This window comes from Podarcis erhardii (assembly GCF_964252035.2).
Source record: "Podarcis erhardii genome assembly, chromosome: 8".
NCBI classification, from domain to species: Eukaryota; Metazoa; Chordata; class Lepidosauria; order Squamata; family Lacertidae; genus Podarcis; species Podarcis erhardii.
In genome coordinates, this window is record NC_138499.1 from 65,047,793 (window position 1) to 65,065,160 (window position 17,368).

The 17,368-nt window shown below is 42.0% G+C and overlaps 1 protein-coding gene across 1 annotated transcript in view; it reads right to left on the reverse strand.

Annotated features, from left to right (window-relative positions):
* Positions 1–111: 111 nt before the first annotated feature.
* BMP6 (bone morphogenetic protein 6) overlaps positions 112–17,368 on the reverse strand; it is a gene marked incomplete at its 5' end in the record, with an annotated part of 91,178 nt that continues 73,921 nt past the window's right edge. Inside the window, 5 exons of the mRNA XM_081873082.1 lie at positions 112–2,152; positions 3,504–3,614; positions 4,747–4,823; positions 8,881–9,078; positions 11,045–11,193. Of these exons, the coding sequence (XP_081729208.1) occupies positions 2,003–2,152; positions 3,504–3,614; positions 4,747–4,823; positions 8,881–9,078; positions 11,045–11,193 (685 nt within the window). The 3' untranslated portion in view covers positions 112–2,002. The remainder of the gene's footprint in view (positions 2,153–3,503; positions 3,615–4,746; positions 4,824–8,880; positions 9,079–11,044; positions 11,194–17,368) is intronic.

The window sequence follows — 17,368 nt, forward strand, 5'->3', positions numbered from 1 at the left end:
GTCAGGTAGTTTTTGACAGCTCAAAGACACAATAGTTCCGTTCAGCCATTTGCAAAGAGATTTGGCTCCTTTTGTGCAGACCCAGATAATGCCCGGCCATCCCTTTTTAAAAAAAAACAACTTTTTTTTTAATTCTTTTAAAACCTAGAGATAGGTTATTTTTGTTACTTCAGGGGCTGTAGTTTATTAATCATGGTTAAAGAGCCTCTTTCCAGGTAATATAAACAAAGGAACAAAACCTACCTATAAGTTTTTCCAGGTGGTCTTTCATTCTGAGTAGCTTCTCTCCAGCCAGTCCCCCTCCTTTCCAGTTTGGTATTCAATATGACAGACTTAAAGCCAAAGAATTTCTAGTGCAGGTACTGATAGACACTTAAACTACAGCAGCAAACTAGATGCTGGGGGAAAAAAATCTGGTTTATATATAAACATTTATTGCCATTTTATTGGGGGAGTTTTCAGGTATGTACATAGGCTAGATGTTTTCTCTGTAGAAAGATGCTGTTGCCATTTGTTTGTTGCAGATGGAGCAATGCAACTTTCATTAGCCATATCTACATTTCTAATTTTTGTACTGTACTTTTGCCCTTCCTATTGAAGGCCAGGAAATGTGTCCAGCACAAATTTGGGGGTGGGGGGTGTAGAGTCAGGGGGTACATAACAGATAGGAAGAATGGAAAGGGCTAATTGAGATATGGCAGATGTATCAGATCAACACACATGTTTCTGCCTTAAAGGGAGCCTTTATTCAACATGGTGACTTTTAAAAACCTAATGAAGCACAATCTCATGAGCAGGCTGAACTGCAAGTCATGACTCCTGTAAAAATCAAGTGGTACAATTGTTTACACACACAGTTTCTGAATAAATCTTTTTTTTTTACAAAAAAAATATCTTGGTCTTGCTAATAGTACATCAAAATTACTATATCTGACAGTTGCAATAAATTATCATTTTCATTTATTTACAAGAGCAAAGTAGTCAAAGGGAAGTGCACTTTTCCTTGCTTTGGGGAAACATTTCTCTTACATTAGAAATAAGTATTGTATATACATTTTAAATTCATGTTTGCAGAAGTGAGAGGTGCAAGTTTATTCCTGACCAACCAGATCACAATCTGAAGAGTGCTTTTTAATTGGGTCAGTGAGACTGAGTAACTTGCCACCTGCCAGTTCTCCTGCATGGTCTGTCCTACCACCTCTACCCCCGCCCCCTTCCCACACACCTCTTTTTCTTCTTTAGTCAGGCTTTCAAAAGGAGGGGAGGGATCAAAACTAGCAAGAGGGAGAGCTGCGGAATGTAAGCATAGAAATTGCCTTTAGAACAAATGTACAAGCTTCTTCCTGTTAGCCTGATGGGACAATTTAACCTCTAGAACACTTCCTTTTGTGATAGCTATAGGGGCACATTGCCAGGTATGTCTCTGTTGAAGGGCAAGGAACAAAACTTGCTTTAACACAGTGTGTGTTGCAGAAACCTAAGTGCAGCAGTTCATACAAGGCACTTACCTTGCCGATCAACATTCTCACCTACAGTTTGCAGGCCTTTTAAGTTAAGCAAGGAGAGCTTGGTTTGGCTACATTTAAGAATGGAGATTTTTGCCTTGAATAGTGCATTTCATTTCTTAGCTACAGCCTCTGTTTTTTCCTTGTGGGCATCGCCACCAGGATTTGGCAGGTGCCTGCTTAGAAAAACAGAATTGAAGATTGAAACAGCGCGCAGGTTTTTGTCTGTACCTTTGCTGCTTCAGCCATGGTCCATACTTTATAATCCTCTTTGGTGTACTTAGAAATTAGAAGAACCAAAGGCTACCATTGTGCAAACACTTTAAAAGGGCAAGTAGCATTGGAGTCCCCTGCTTCTGCTTAAAAACAAACAGCAACCAAGAAAATCCTCCTTAAGGCACAAATACAGTCTTAGAAGCTTCAGGTTTTTCCCTTTGAGGCACTGGATGGAAGTTATTTAGGATGGCGCACCAGATATTTCTGAAGAGAACTTTTTGTCAGTGACATCCACAAGCTCTTACCACCATGTTCCTGTATTTTTTCAAAATGACGTTGGAATTGTCATCAAAGTAGAGAACTGATATTGCATTCAGCTTCGTAGGGGCACAACATGGCTTAGGTACGTTCTCTGGATTCATTAGGTGAACCTGTTTTAAGTAAATTAACAAACATGTTTGTAACTTCAGCCCAACTTGTTAATCTATCACATTTCTGAGCCTGACTCCAAGCAGCTTGGGGCAGTGTCTAGCTCTTTTTTATCTCCATGGCCAACTCTGTGCCCTAAAGATTAGACTTCTCAATGTATTGTTCAATTACCGTATTTTTCGCTCTATAGGACGCACTTTTCCCCCTCCAAAACTTAAGGGGAAATGTATGTGCGTCCTATGGAACAAATGCAGGCTCCTTGGCTTCAGCGATAGCAACACGAAGCCTCCAAAGCACAGAAGGAGCGCTCCCTCCATGCTCCTTGGCTTCACGTTGCTTTTGCTGAAGCCTGGAGAGCGAGAGGGGTTGGTGTGCACCGACCCCTCCACTGTACAGGCTTCAGGGATAGCCGCCTGAAGCCTTTGGAGCACAGTGCGAGTTCCCGCTGCGCTCCAGAGGCTTCAGGTTCCTTTTGCCGAAGCCAGGAGTAGGGAGAGCTGCGCAGCGCCCCTTCAGCCAAGCAGGAGCAGAAATGGAAGGGGCTCCGTTTCTCCTGCCGCTTCGCTGAAGGGGCGCTGAGCAGAGAGGGGGAGATTTCCCCCCCCCTTGTTCTCCCCCTCCTAAAACAAGGTGCGTCCTATGGTCGAGTACATCCTATAGAGTGAAAAATACGGTAATCCTCCTTATCCCTTTGTCTCATGGTAGATTTCCACTGATGCCAATGGCAACTTCCCTGCAACCTAAGGAAGGTTAAGCAGTTTTTCTTGGCATTGTGGTAGGGCAAGGAAATATTAAATCCCCCCACATGCAACATGATCCTAGTTGCCGCCTACCTGTAAATAAATATTTATTGGGACTTGGAAGTGGCATTTTTAAGCATCAAAGGTGTACTGTGCCCATAAGCTGCATGAAGGCAGTATTTTGAAAAGTGAAATTACGTTGTATGTCAAAGGTCTCTTAAAAAACTCTGCTTCCTCTCACCAGCATGAGAATCCCAGATCAAATTCCAACTCAGTTAGCCAAGTGTATTAGACTAAAGCAGCTGCTCTCAGCTTATTAAAGGAAAGGTTGGATAGAAAAGGTAATGGGGCTAATTTCTAATCCCATAGTTACTTTCCTCTCCCATCCTGCAAGTGCAATCCCTTGGCCATCCTCATTTACCCAAGACCCAACTACAAATGCTGGATGAATTGCTCACCCCCACAACCCATTCTTACGTTTTGCCACCAATATGAAAGAGACAAATTGGAGCCTCTTGACTCCCCCAAACCACGTTAGTGGGGGGTGGGGAGGAAACCAGGCAGGGTGAACTGTTTTACAGCATCTGTGAGCTAAGCCAAGGCCTCTACTTACCAAAGTCTGCACAATGGCATGGTTGGTGGCGTTCATATGAGCATTGAGTGGGAAAGAACATTCTCCATCGCAGTAGTTTGCCGGATAGCCCTTGGGTGCAATTATCCAGTCCTTTATAAGAATAATATTACATCTATGAAGCATAACTATTGCAAATGCATACAGGTTGGTCCCTCCCAGTGTCAGACTACAGAATACTTGTTAGAAGAGTCTTACCACTTCCTTATACACAAGCTTCTTATGTCCTGGCTTCAGTATTCAAGTATTTGCTGTGGGTACAGAGTATTATAAATCTCTATGGAGCATGCTTCAATGCCCTGTTTAATTCTCTCTACACCCTCCTACACATATGTTCATATCTGCCAGCTCGTTTCCCATGTGTAGAGAGCTGTGTATGCCAAAAGCAGACATAAACCAGAACATACTCTTAAAATGTTTACATGACATCGTTATTTTTTATAATAAAAGTCTATGGGTATAGTAGCTAGTTAATACACACTAAACCATGGTTGTGGTGGGTTATACACTTGGTTTAGCTCAAGATGCAACACATTATGCTTCGACCCCCTTTTTAAAGGTGTTTCAGGGTATGTGCAAATCTACTGAAGCTTCCAAGTGTTTTAAAGAGTTGGAATCATTTAACATGTGAAACCAGTGACAATCAACCACTGGTTGATACTAGCATGTAAAAAAAACATGCATTTTTAGCAAGAACCATGCAGCACTTACAAACTGTGTTCAAAAAAGGCCTTATGACTGGACTAGCCAACACACATGGTGTTAAACATTATGCCATAATTATGTACACCAGAAGACACATGGGTTCAATAGAGCAAAGAGGATAGAAGAAAGAGATCTCATTATCCATGACTGCTATAGTGATTTTGGCTGCTAAAGTTAAAGGAACCATCAACATCAGCCACATAAATAGAAACATTTTTTTTAAAAAAAGGTAATTTAAAATGGTGGAAGCCATCTTTAGTGACAGTTGTGTGAAGCTTAAAAACACTGATGGTGAGCCTATGGAATTGTGCTCTACATACTAAAATGTGATTATCTACTTAAAGCTGAATACAAAATAAACATCTGAAAGAAAAGGTAACTCAATGAAAGTAGACCTTCACCCAACTTTCTTCCAAGCTATGCTAACACAGAACTCAGTCTGGTGGGGGGGGCGGAATCTACTTTTGTGTTCCGAGCATTGTTTTCAGAGCATGTTTATGGACATAGAAACACCACATACCTGCCATCCCAAGTCTTGGAAGCTAACATAAAGTTCATGCTTTCTGCAAGCTGTTTTTAGGTCACTGCTGTTGTAATCTATGAGGAAGTATATAGGGGGGAAGGAGGATATATTTGAAACAACAAATTAAAAACCATATCACCATAATGTGGCAGAGACATTTTGTGGCTTTAAAGCCTAATGCAGATCCAAAGGAAATTCTCTCTCGCTTATCAAACTGCTATTTGAAATTAAAAGAACACGCACAAGGTTTTTGCCAGCACCAACCTGGCCAAAGAGGTTTACATCATATAGGGTACAGTGCTTCAGTTATCACAACCTAAGTCATGATAGTGCCAGCATCCTCATTATTACTAGTCGGATGCTTACAAAATTTTCTTGCAGCCTCTTGACACCTGTAATCTGCAAGGCTGCAGATACAGAGGCCCTTTGTTAACTGACTCAGTGCCACCAGACCGCAGAGAGGAGGCCACGGGCAGCTTTCTAGATACCATCTTCCTATTGAAGATGTTTGCAATTCCTCAGGGTCTCGAAGGAAACTTCTTTTTTTAAAAAAAAAAAATCCAGTATTTACTTAAAGGGAAAAGTACAGTGCTAAAAGCACATCAAGCGATCATAGAATCCAGCTGGGGCACAGTGTTTTGGCGTCCCTCTGCCTCAAAATAAACCTAACCTAGAAACCACAAGAGATTGGGAGTTGTTTTAAAAAGAGAACAGTGTAAGAGCTTGGGGAGTGTTCCTTTTTTAAAATAAATAAATAAATCTTAAGAATTTCAATTTCAGATCTTCAGATTGACTCTACTTGAATCACAAATTTAATCAACTTGGCAAAAGATGGTTAGCTAGTATAAGAATGTACTCCCCATCACTAGAGGTTTTTAGACAAGCCATTGGCTTTCAAATCAAGGCCACTTGTGCTTGACCAAAAGTGGAAAGAAAGCATTGTTAAATGCCTGCTTCTTGTACTTCCAGTCCAAGCTAGCAGCTGGAAAACAATCAGGAGAATCGTGTGGTACAGTTTCAGGCCACATTTTACAGTTTTGGCCAACCTGGAGCCTTCCAGATGTTTTGGATAGCAACTTCCACCATCCACACCCAACACTCGTCCACATTAAAACATCAACAAGGAAAACAACTTATATATATAAAAAAGCAGCAATTTGTAGCAGAAAGAAAAATAAAGGCTGGAAATGAGCAAAAATTGGGTTGGTAACTATCAGTCTAGAAATCAGCATTTTTACATTTTGCACTGTTAACAAAGCACTGCAGACCCCTGTACTCAGCACTGGAATTCATTTGTGCAAAAGACAGGATTGAGTACTTTATTGGTACCTAATATTTTTTTATGTGGTTGGTTCTGAACTAGTTTTTAACTTTAGTTTCAATATCAGTTAATGGAAAAGTTTAAATTTGCATAAAAACTAAATATTTCAAGTTTACACAAATATAAATAGATTCCAGTCCTCCCCCCACCCCAGCCCAAGATGTGGGGAGCACCCTGGAGCGAACATCCCTCAAAACTTAACCATAAGAAAGGCTTGTTCTAATGTGAAATTTGGCATTTTCATGGGCTGGACTTAAAATTTTTAAAAGCTTTTCTCCACTGAAAGTAGGTAAGCTGTATTTATTGGCGCTAATCCTTCCAAAACACATGAACTGCTCCTAATGAGCCCATTCACTAGATTCCACAATGTAATTAATATCCAGGGTACATCAACATTGTTTTGAAAGAGATCTCTACGACTCTCCTTTTCTCAGGGTTTGCTTTAGCAGGCAATTGTTTTGAGGGATACAGCTGTTGTAAACTGATTAGCCCACTTAACATAAAAGGAGTCGGCTTAGGAGAGATAATGAAATGCCTTGCTTCAGTATACTCTCATATGCTGTACTTTGACAGTATACACAAAGAAGCAAGATGCATGCAACTTTAGACGCCTGTTCCTGCTGTTCCTTTTTTCCCAAGTTCTCTGGCCAATGGTGGAGAAAAACTTGCGTCACTTTCAAATTCCTCTGATGAAAACCACAGAGGGCCACTGAAGGTTTTGGAATGGGCACAAGGCCTTAATATCCTGAAATGTGTGATGTTACCATGGCATTATCAGTTCACCAGCAGTTTGCAGTTAACTCAAAAGGAATCTGTGCTGCCTCAGACATCATCAACACAAGATGTCAGTCAAGTTACAGTTCTGTCATAAAACCCTGGACTGATATACACGTTGACTGAACATCTTTTACACCAATGCTTTGAGAAAGGAGTACGCATCCATACTGAGAGCACAAATCTATTGCTATAGTTACTGAATAAGCAAACTGACCTGCGCTGTCAAGATAACCGAAACAAAATAAAAAAATTCATTCCAGTAGCATCTTAGAGACCAACTAAGTTTGTTATTGGTATGAGCTTTCGTGTGCATGCACACTTCTTCAGATACCATTTCTTTCCCAAAGCATTGGTGTAAAAGATGTTCAGTCAACGTGTTTATCAGTCCTGGGTTTTATGACAGAACTGTAACTTGACTTCATACCACTTCATACCAATAACAAACGTAGTCGGTCTCTAAGGTGCTACTGGAAGGAATTTTTTTATTTTGTTTCGACTACGGCAGACCAACACGGCTACCTACCTGTTGTCAGATAACCGGTTGCAAAGGTATACCAAACAGCTGTTTCTGTAGCATATGCAGCTGAATCAAGGCTAGTACTTAAATAAGACATTGCAGCAAAGGAAACTTAGCTGTCTTAAAAGCATAACAATTCACTGTTGTGTGTGTAGGAGTGGCACAGGGCTTTTTCGTTGTTGTTGCCTTAGACAAATTAAAATTCTGTGCCCGCTCTCAATGATCCACTGAGTAGTGTTAACAATAGCACAATAAATAACTGAGTAGGATGTTTTTACTGCCTGCCACTTCTTTATTTCCTCCCCATTACAAATGAGTTGGAGCTCAACTGCTGTGACCTCAGCTAAAGGAAGCTCCTCTGACAGTGGGATAGATTTAAACCAAGGCACTCCTAAGCCGTCCCTGGGCATCTCCTCTGAACAGTTCAGACAGCAGCTCATTCTCTCTTCCCGAGACAATTGCATAAGTGAAGCAGGTTTGCACCCTGGACAAATGCTTAGTTTGCCGCTTTGGGCCTGGACTTGTATACCTGGCTTATTACTTACTTGTCAAGTGGAATAGCATTAAACAATCATTAAGGTAAAAGGGCCCCTGACCATTAGGTCCAGTCATGGCCAACTCTGGGGTTGCTGCGCTCATCTCGCTTTATTGGCCGAGGGAGCCGGCATACAGCTTCCGGGTCATGTGGCCAGCATGACTAAGCCGCTTCTGGTGAACCAGAGCAGCGCACGGAAACGCCGTTTACCTTCCCGCCGGAGCGGTACCTATTTATCTACTTGCACTTTGACGTGCTTTTGAACTGCTAGGTTGGCAGAAGCAGGGACCAAGCAACGGGAGCTCACCCCGTCACGGGGATGCGAACCGCCGACCTTCTGATCGGCAAGTCCTAGGCTCTGTGGTTTAACCCACAGCGCCACCCGCGTCCCTTAAACAATCATTACTAGGCAGGTAATTAAAATGTGTGTTTTTAAGGCGTTTGTTTAGAAGCACAGTAAGTTCTGGACTTTAAGGACGAAAGAAAATGAGCTGACTGAAAGACATATTCAGCAGTGCTTGGTTTGTTTTTTGTATATCAGAGCAGATACTAAAATAATAACAACAACCAAAGCAATTAAGCAAACATTTTTTCAGTTTTTCACACGTTTCAGTTTTTTATCACAAGGCTGCAGGGTAAGTTTGGTCAGCTATCTCACCCTGCCTAATGGTAGGGCTCCTCTATCAACTTTGCCTTGATAGAGCCATCATGATTTTGAGTGATGTCCCACTCTACACAAACTTGCAGAACAATGAGTTCCTGCTACCCAGGGAACAGATCCTCCCTTGGAGGGTCATCTAAACTTTTGTGACCATGAGAAAGAAAGAAAAAAGAAGAAGAAGAAATGAAACACTCGAACGATGAGAGATGAATTCAAAGCAGCTTCTGAATGTAAAGTGCTTGGGAAACGAAAGCTACAAAATAGTATTTTTTTCCCCTTTTCATTTTCACATAATCCAGGAGGCAAAGAAAAGAGGTTACCTGTGATACTGGATACCCTGGAAACATCTTGAGGCTGAGTAGAGCGGTTTCGACTCTGTTCCCTCCGCCTGCTGGAGGCTGACCTAGCTGTCCGAACGTGAACCTCACTCACTTTGAAAAAAGCCACCATGAAAGGCTGTTTGTCATAAGGGCCATCCCGACCTATTAGTCCTGCTTCTCTAGGGTTTATACCGAGACCTATAAATTAAAAAAAAAGTGGTGTGTCATATAAAGAGCACAGTGTTTCTGAATAGCTCTTTTGAGCAACGCAGCTGCTTTCCTACAACTAATGTTCTTCTGACCCCCCTCTTTAGTTTCCCCCTTTCTCCTCCTCCTCTATAGCTGATATCATAGGATACTCTCGTTTTCAGTAAAAACTTCACAAGCTTCTTTAAGGCTCCAAAGGCCGCAAGTATACTCAAGTGCTGTAAGAGGTACTTCACTCTGCTAATTTGCAAATTTAGGAGGAAATGAGTGGACAATATTAAGGAACAGGTCAGGGTTATGTGTACTCCATATAAAAAATAATGACAACTCTGGGACCTGTGCAAAAATGGCAAATTAATCAAATTCAACAAAAATTATTTTATCTCACAGCTCTTCTTATCTCGTAGAGTTTATTCTGGAGGGTTTATTATTTTGAACCATCTGTTCTAATTGCTTTAGCAATGGGGATGAGCGATGATCCTTCTCCACTCTCCAAATACCGGGCTTCAGAAAGCAATTGTGAGCCAGACTAGATGCTGAGTATAAGGCAGCTTTGCATAGGAGCCAAATCCTAGGGGCTGAGGTCCCTTTGCACCCCTTAAGTAAAACATTTGAGCCCTCCCTCCCCCCCCCCAGTTAATGGACAATGCCATTCAAATGGTGTGTGTGCTGTGTCTTGTGATTGATTATGTGGGGCAAGGTGTTATGTATTCAGTGGTCTGTGTTTGCCTGAGCTTGAGTCTGAACTAAGGATTCTGAGTTTCTGTGTTCTGTTTCCATACATGGTGTTCAATCACAGAACATTTCAGGATTAGGGTCTCTGCCATTGGCCCTTGAACTCTGAGTCTTGATTCGCAGCTTGGAAGTTTAGACAGCCAATCACGGTGGGAGTGGGAGTGGCTCAAGCCTTCAGAAATGTATACAAGCAGTTTCTTTGCCCCCGTTTCCCAATTATGTACCGTATTTTTTGCTCTATAAGACTCACTTTTTCCCTCCTAAAAAGTAAGGGGAAATGTGTGTGCGTCTTATGGAGCGAATGCAGGCTGCGCAGCTATCCCAGAAGCCAGAACAGCAAGAGGGATTACTGCTTTCACTGTGCAGCGATCCCTCTTGCTGTTCTGGCTTCTGAGATTCAGAATTTTTTTTCTCTTGTTTTCCTTCTCCAAAAACTAGGTGCGTCTTGTGGTCTGGTGCGTCTTATAGAGGGAAACATACGGTAGTTCAATAAAGGTTCTTGCTGTTATCGCTGTGTCTTGCCTCATGGCAATCCACCTACACTTCACAGGGCTTACCCGCCCCCCACTTCCAATATTTGATTCAAGTTGGTACCCTTGCAGCTTCATATGCTCTATTGAATTCCACCAGAAAGTGAAATATATTATGTCAAATTCTGGGGCTCCAAAGGCCCCAAATTATCTGTGGCATGTTGCAAAAGGGAAGCATGAGAGGAGAACTCCCCAAAACTTAGCACAAGTTCCTCTCCGTAGCTGCATCAGGAAAAGAGGTTGAAACACTGAGGAAATGTTATGCACTGTGGCATTTCATCAGCAGACAAGTAAACAGAAGGCCTCTTGGTCTGGTTGAAAGATACACAAAAATTGAGGAGCTCACATCACCCTCCCAGAAGACACTTCCACAGCCCCACACAGAGACCTATGGGTATTATTTGTATTTAAGAAAAACCTTGCTGTAAGCACCATGCCCCACCCCCCAACCCCTCACATCCAGAAGTCAGGCATTCCCAAAATTTCACAGCCACAGACATAGGGCATGCAGCCTAGAGAGAGCAGCTTTCCAATATGTGCAGTTGGATCCAGACCCCGGCCATCACATCACAGCTGTGTGCTTGGCTACATTAGCCAGATCATCACATCACAGCTGAACACTATAAACAGAGCTTCCAATTAATGACTAGGACATTGGCCAGATGTTTAAAGTATGTTGGCCTGTTACCTACCGTCCCTGGTCACCACGCTCATCTGGAGTCCCAAGTTATGCTGAGGGTTTATCACCCACATGTTGCTGGTGGCAGTGATGTCAAACTCCAGCCAGCCTTCTTCGGAGGCCCATACTACTCTGGTGTCCAGCAAAAACAGATCTGAATCTCTGAAGAAGAAGAAAGGGGAGGGGAGGAGGGAGGAGCAGAGAGAGAATTTTACTATTATTCTGGTCCAAATTTCCCATTTGCTTTCACAGCTTCTTCGCTAGCAGGAGGCAATGTTAGAAACACTTCTCAGCTGTCACTATAAATTTAAACACAGCCTTAAATCCTGATTTTACATGCATTCAACTGTTCCCTGCACAATCATCATCATAATCATCTTATTATTATTAATATGCCACCCATCAAACGAAAGAAGTATCCAGTCTCTTCTTAATTCGTTTCCACATTCTCCGACTTCCTCTACACCAAGCCATGGGCCTAATTGGGCCTGCCAGCCCTCTGAAGTTGTCCCACAAGGCTGTTTGGGGAAACCATACACACCTGGCAAATCACCTGTTGTCATCAGATGCCAGGCATGGGAGAGTTAAAAGGATCTCTTACCCCCAAACTAAGCACCACAGAGCTGTGCTTTCCTGCTCTCTCCTACCAACACAGCATTATACAAAACTCAGTGGAAACCACTGAGAACTGAACCATATGCAGAACTGAACAACACTTGCATATTCCAGCCTGTTGCTTGCTCTTCAGGAGTTTGAAATGTGTGTTTGCAGAGGGAAGCATATTTGGAACTGAGGAGGTTATGATTTTTTTTATTTTTTTTACAAAGCATAGAAATGGCACATGGAAAAAGTGTTACGCTCACACACACAAGCAAATTCTCCTCGTCAGATCAAGGAGCAATCACACTTTTGTTACGTATGCGTGTGTGTGTTTTGTTTTAGAAATGTGAAGCTAAGCCCTACAATGAAGACAATGACCCTAGTTTAAGAGCCACTCTGCAAAATGACGAAATGTTTATACAAAGGGGCGATAAGGGAGTCTCTGAATTGGAGGGAACATTTTTTCCTCATGGGAAGATAGAACTTGATAAAAACTTTTTTTTTTTACCCAAAGTCATCGTTTCTACGTCCATTCACACAAGCATACAGCTTATCGGGAGCAATGTGTCAGTGGCCTGAAGATAAATCTGCTGTCTGAGTCTGTAAGCCCAAATTCAGTGGACTTACATGATGGCATTGGGAAATCCTATACGTACAGGATATGCCACAACCTGTCCCACTAATATTTACGGTTTTCAAACATTAACTCGCACAAAATGTGTTATTCCCTGTTCACTGGCTTACCACTAAAAGCCAGATGGATTAAATTAACATTTAAATCACCAATGGAGATGACTCATAGAAATCTTCACACAGCAAAGTCCGTTCTGCACTTTGAACCACCTTTCAGCAGCTCTGAATATTTAGACCTTAAGTTCGAAACTCCACCACTTTAGCCACAAGAGCAGCTGCTATGTATTTACAAAATGACTGAAAGCTCTGCCTTTTCAAGTCAGGTGCAGATACACAGTTTCCAAACTGATTTCCAAAAAAGCAAACAGGTCCCCGAGGGACTCGCGGTAAACTTTCTTAAGTACACTGACTCCTTCCCAATTCAGGTGTAAATACACACATTCTGCAAGCTGGTCCCCAAACAGAAACACAACCCCCACCCCCAAGACCCACACCTGTTTGTTTGCAGTAGAATACAAACTAGAGGAGAAACCGGACCACACATACTCTAAAAACTATGCAGCTCTTTTCTGAAACAGCTGGCAGCATGCTGTGTTTTTCATGCCCGATTTCCACTCCATATGACGACCTGGCCTAACCTTTCTTCATCACCTGCAATACAGGAGAATTGTCCTCTTGCTAAGAAAGATCCATCCATTCATGGAACCTTGTCTTGGTTCCTCCTCAAAAAATAATCCTAGGAACTGTAATTTTACCCCTCAAAGAGCTTCAATCTCCAGCACCCTTAAACTACAGTTCCCAGGATTCTTTGGGGGAAGCCATCTAATTGTGTTGAGGTGACATGTTTAAACGGCAAACCATAGAGTTGGAAGGGACCCCAAGGGTCATCGAGGCCAAAGAACGTTGGATATCTGCTTGGGAGGTTTCTGATGCAGTATTAATTCAGCAAGGAGCCAGGAGTGAAACCGAAAGTAGACTGACCAGCTAGCTGAATCAAATTATATTGCTATGGGGGGCGGGGGGTAAACCTCTAACATTTTACTCTTTGATAGTTGTACTTCCAGTTTACTTGGTAACCCCCCCGCCGCCGCCGCCCACCTGGGAAAGGCTAATGTTTGAATAGCAGCTGGTTAAGGAACAACACTGGGCAGACGCCACGATTTGATTTTATCTGGACTATTTGTCGATATGGCAACTACCTGCACTGGAAGTCTCCTGGACTGATTCGGCAGAAACACCAGTTTGTGAAAAGAGGATGTGAATTTACACAGGAGAATCCTGGTCTACAGATTTGGACTATAAAGAAGAAGAGTAAATACATAAAATCCACACAGAAACATTTTATTTGGACTTAAACTCATTTGCAGAATGAATGCAGAGGCTGTTGAAAATAATGAAGGATTAACATCAGAATGTATTAAGGGAATTACTGTAATACTTCGAAATGCAGTAGAACTATGAGATTATTAGGATTCCCTCCAATCTCGAAGCATGGGAAGTCAGCTAAAAAATAATAATAATTTATAATCAGGCATAATATTGGGGTTGTTTATTGGATAATTTGTATAATTTTGAATATATAATTTGGTTTGATTGGAAAATTTTAATACAGTGGTACCTTGGGTTAAGTACTTAACTCGTTCCGGGGGTCCGTTCTTAAGCTGAAACTGTTCTTAACCTGAAGCACCACTTTAGCTAATAGGGCCTCCCATTGCCGCCGCCACGCGATTTCTGTTCTCATCCTGAAGCAAAGTTCTTAACCTGAGGTACTATTTCTGGGTTAGCAGAGTCTATAACCTGAAGCGTATGTAACCTGAAGCATATGTAACCTGAAGGGTATGTAACCCAAGGTACCACTGTAATATGAGTCTGTGACTAGCCCAATGTCATCTGCTGAGCTCCATGGTTGACTCAGGATGTGAACCAGATCTCTTCAGTTCTAGCCTGGGCATTTTAATGCTGTTGTACTACTCAATCAAAGAGAATATGGGAGAACAGCTTCTTGGGCATTGCCTACATACATATGTTTATGTACGTATGTATTTGTGTGTGTACACACAATACACACACTGTTTTTACTCTTCAGTAAACCCCTTCAAGAATAAATAAGGCCATCAAACACATGAGCTAGAAAAAAAGAAAGCAGTGACCTAAGCAATATGGACTCTGTTGCTGACACAGAAATCATTTATTTCTGGAATTTCTATCCCACAAGGCTCTTGAGAACGGAAAAATTAGCTTCAGCTTTTTGAGGAAGAATGTCCATTTGCTATTTTATAAATATCGCCTCTGAGCTACTATTCTTAAACAGATACGTCCTGACACTTATTTAGAGCATTTGCAAAACAAGCACTTTTGCAACTGAAAATGACATTTCCCATGAAATCTAAACATTTCTTTTACTATAAAACTAAAACTTCTTTCTTTGGGCAAGAAGCTGGAAGATTTTAATTCATTCTAATCATTTATCTCAGCACCGATTATATTATAGAAATTTACGTAATTGGTGAAGTAGCTACTGGTTTTGCTTCTATATTACTGAGGCAGCCAGATTAAAATAATTTTTCCTCTCTTCCTTGAGCACACATCACACCATGGAGCACTGCCACAGCAAAACATCAGAGCTATAAAAAGCTATATTTCATATATACGTGTTTTTTTCTCAACATTGCCTACTTTCCTACACTCTCTATCCAGCCCTTCAGTTATGTATTTTTTCAACCAGGCATAAATATCCCTGAAAATGCAGTGAGAACAAACAGAACACTTTCTTCAAGCCATTGAATTTCAGACAGGGTCCTCTTATTTTAATTATGGTTCTGAGGACCACAGTTTTTGGCCTGTCTTCAAAGGTCAGCATTACTCAGGTTCTTAACAGGACTATTACACATCAGCAGCCATTTACTGAGCCATTAATTATCCCAAACTCACTAAAAGGTTCTTCATGCCGAACTTCTTCTTTTTTCGTTTGTTTACTATTCTTCAACAACACGTTGACATAGCAGTCTAGACTGAGCACAGTGGTCACCACAGGAAGGATATTTTTTTAAACTTAAGTTATGAGAGTGTTTGTGGGCACAGGCTACTACTCTGCATTTAAATGCAAGCCGTATATATTAGTATATCCTTCCTGAGTTGGGTGAAATCTTTGAGCTGCGCCCGGATTTTTCTGGACGTTTTACCGATTTCAGCGCGGACACTGCTGCCGACTGCGGTATTCTGGATATATCTGGGAAATCCCGGACGTACTGCAACCCTATTTTGGATTAGAAACTCAGGCACTGGTTTGGCTCAATTTCCTGTTGGGATGGGGGGAATTTAATACTGTTAAAATTTAATACTGTTAATACTGCAGGGACCAAGCAACAGGAGCTCACCCCGTCGTGGGGATTCGAACCGCCGACCTTCTGATCAGCAAGTCCTAGGCTCTGTAGTTTAACCCACAGTGCCACCCGCATCCCTTACTCACCCTACTGTTAATCAGCATTAAATATAATAAATATAATTATAATATGTGGTGCAGTAGAGTAAAGGAATAGCAACAGTAGAGTTCTACCCTTTCTTCTGTATTTACTTCTGCAATAACCTATACACAAGCACCAGGCCGCCTTTAATAAACAGTTCCCATGCAAAAAGAGCAAGGCAAACAGTACCCATTGAGATGGAATATCTCCCCTTTGATCATCATCTCATGCCACAGACTTGTGGTTTTTAATAGACTACTTGTTTGGACAGTGTAGGAGGATTTGGGGGGGGGAGGGGGAAGGGTTGAGGAGGGGTGAGTTAACAGGATATTTACCTTTGAAAAAAATAATCAAGCCCAAGGCTTTATATATTTGATCAGCCACAAAGTTTCAGTCCTGTACTTCTGACCTGACACCTCAAGGGGGTAAAGAAAATTTCAAAGTTTCTTTCTATATTATGTAAACAACCGCTTTCTAAAAATAAATTCCATTTACTTCCCTCTCACTTTAAAGGCCTCCTTCCAAATGAATTACCTCGTTTCCAGAGAGATCTAACATTCAGCTGCTGTCTTTACCACAAACTCAACACTTCTTCTAGTCACAGGGATACTAGCTTCTTGACAATCATGTCTGGAAAATTTACTACAAACCTTTGCATTTGATAATGAACCAGGTATGACTCTGGAGAAAGAGAGATAGATGGAGCCCCATTTTGGCTGTCTGTCAAGGCAGACCCGGGATCTGCCAGGCTATGGTCACTTCCAAGGAGAGCAGATACCAAAGGCCAACATACTTCCCTTATAATTTGCTGCAGATCCTGGTAACTGTTCCAAGTTTCAACCCTCAGTGGCTTGAAAGGGACCATACTTTTGTCTGTAGCCTCACATTCCTACAGTGGTCAGCAGCTTACAGGTGGATCTGTTATCCCTTAAGGCAAGGATTTGCAGGGTGAATGAGATCTTAAACAGCTGGTGACTGGATTCCCTAGATGAGCCATTCACACAGGTGATCTATATTACTGTTTTCAGGATTTCAACCACAGGCCAGTCTTGAGGCTCCTGCGTTGTTGCTCTTTCCCTCAAAGTGTGTAGACTCCATCTGCCTAATTTGGATCAGTGCCTCTCTAGTTGATAAGAGCCAGAGATGCAATAGCTTTCCCTCCTCCTAGTCATTCTACCAAACTTCCTTCTACATCTCCAGACTCTTGCATTTTCTATGTGAAACAATTTACACTACCTAATGGCAGGATTACTAGTTGCAGATGCTTCATAAAACTTGGCAGTTCATCCTTTGGACTCTTTTACGACTGGTGCTTCAAAGTCTGCATTGACCTTATATCCTTCTGAATGTATAGTAAAGGGTAAAGGGACCCCTGACCATTAGGTCCAGTCGTAGCTGACTCTGGGGTTGCGGCGCTCATCTCGCTTTATTGGCCGAGGGAGTTGGCGTACAGCTTCTGGGTCATGTGGCCAGCATGACTAAGCCACTTATGGCGAACCAGAGCAGCGCACGGAAACACTTTTTACCTATTCATCTACTTGCACTATGACGTGCTTTCAAACTGCTAGGTTGGCAGGAGCAGGGACCGAGCCACGGGAGCTCACCCTGTCTCGAGGATTTGAACTGCCAACCTTCTGATC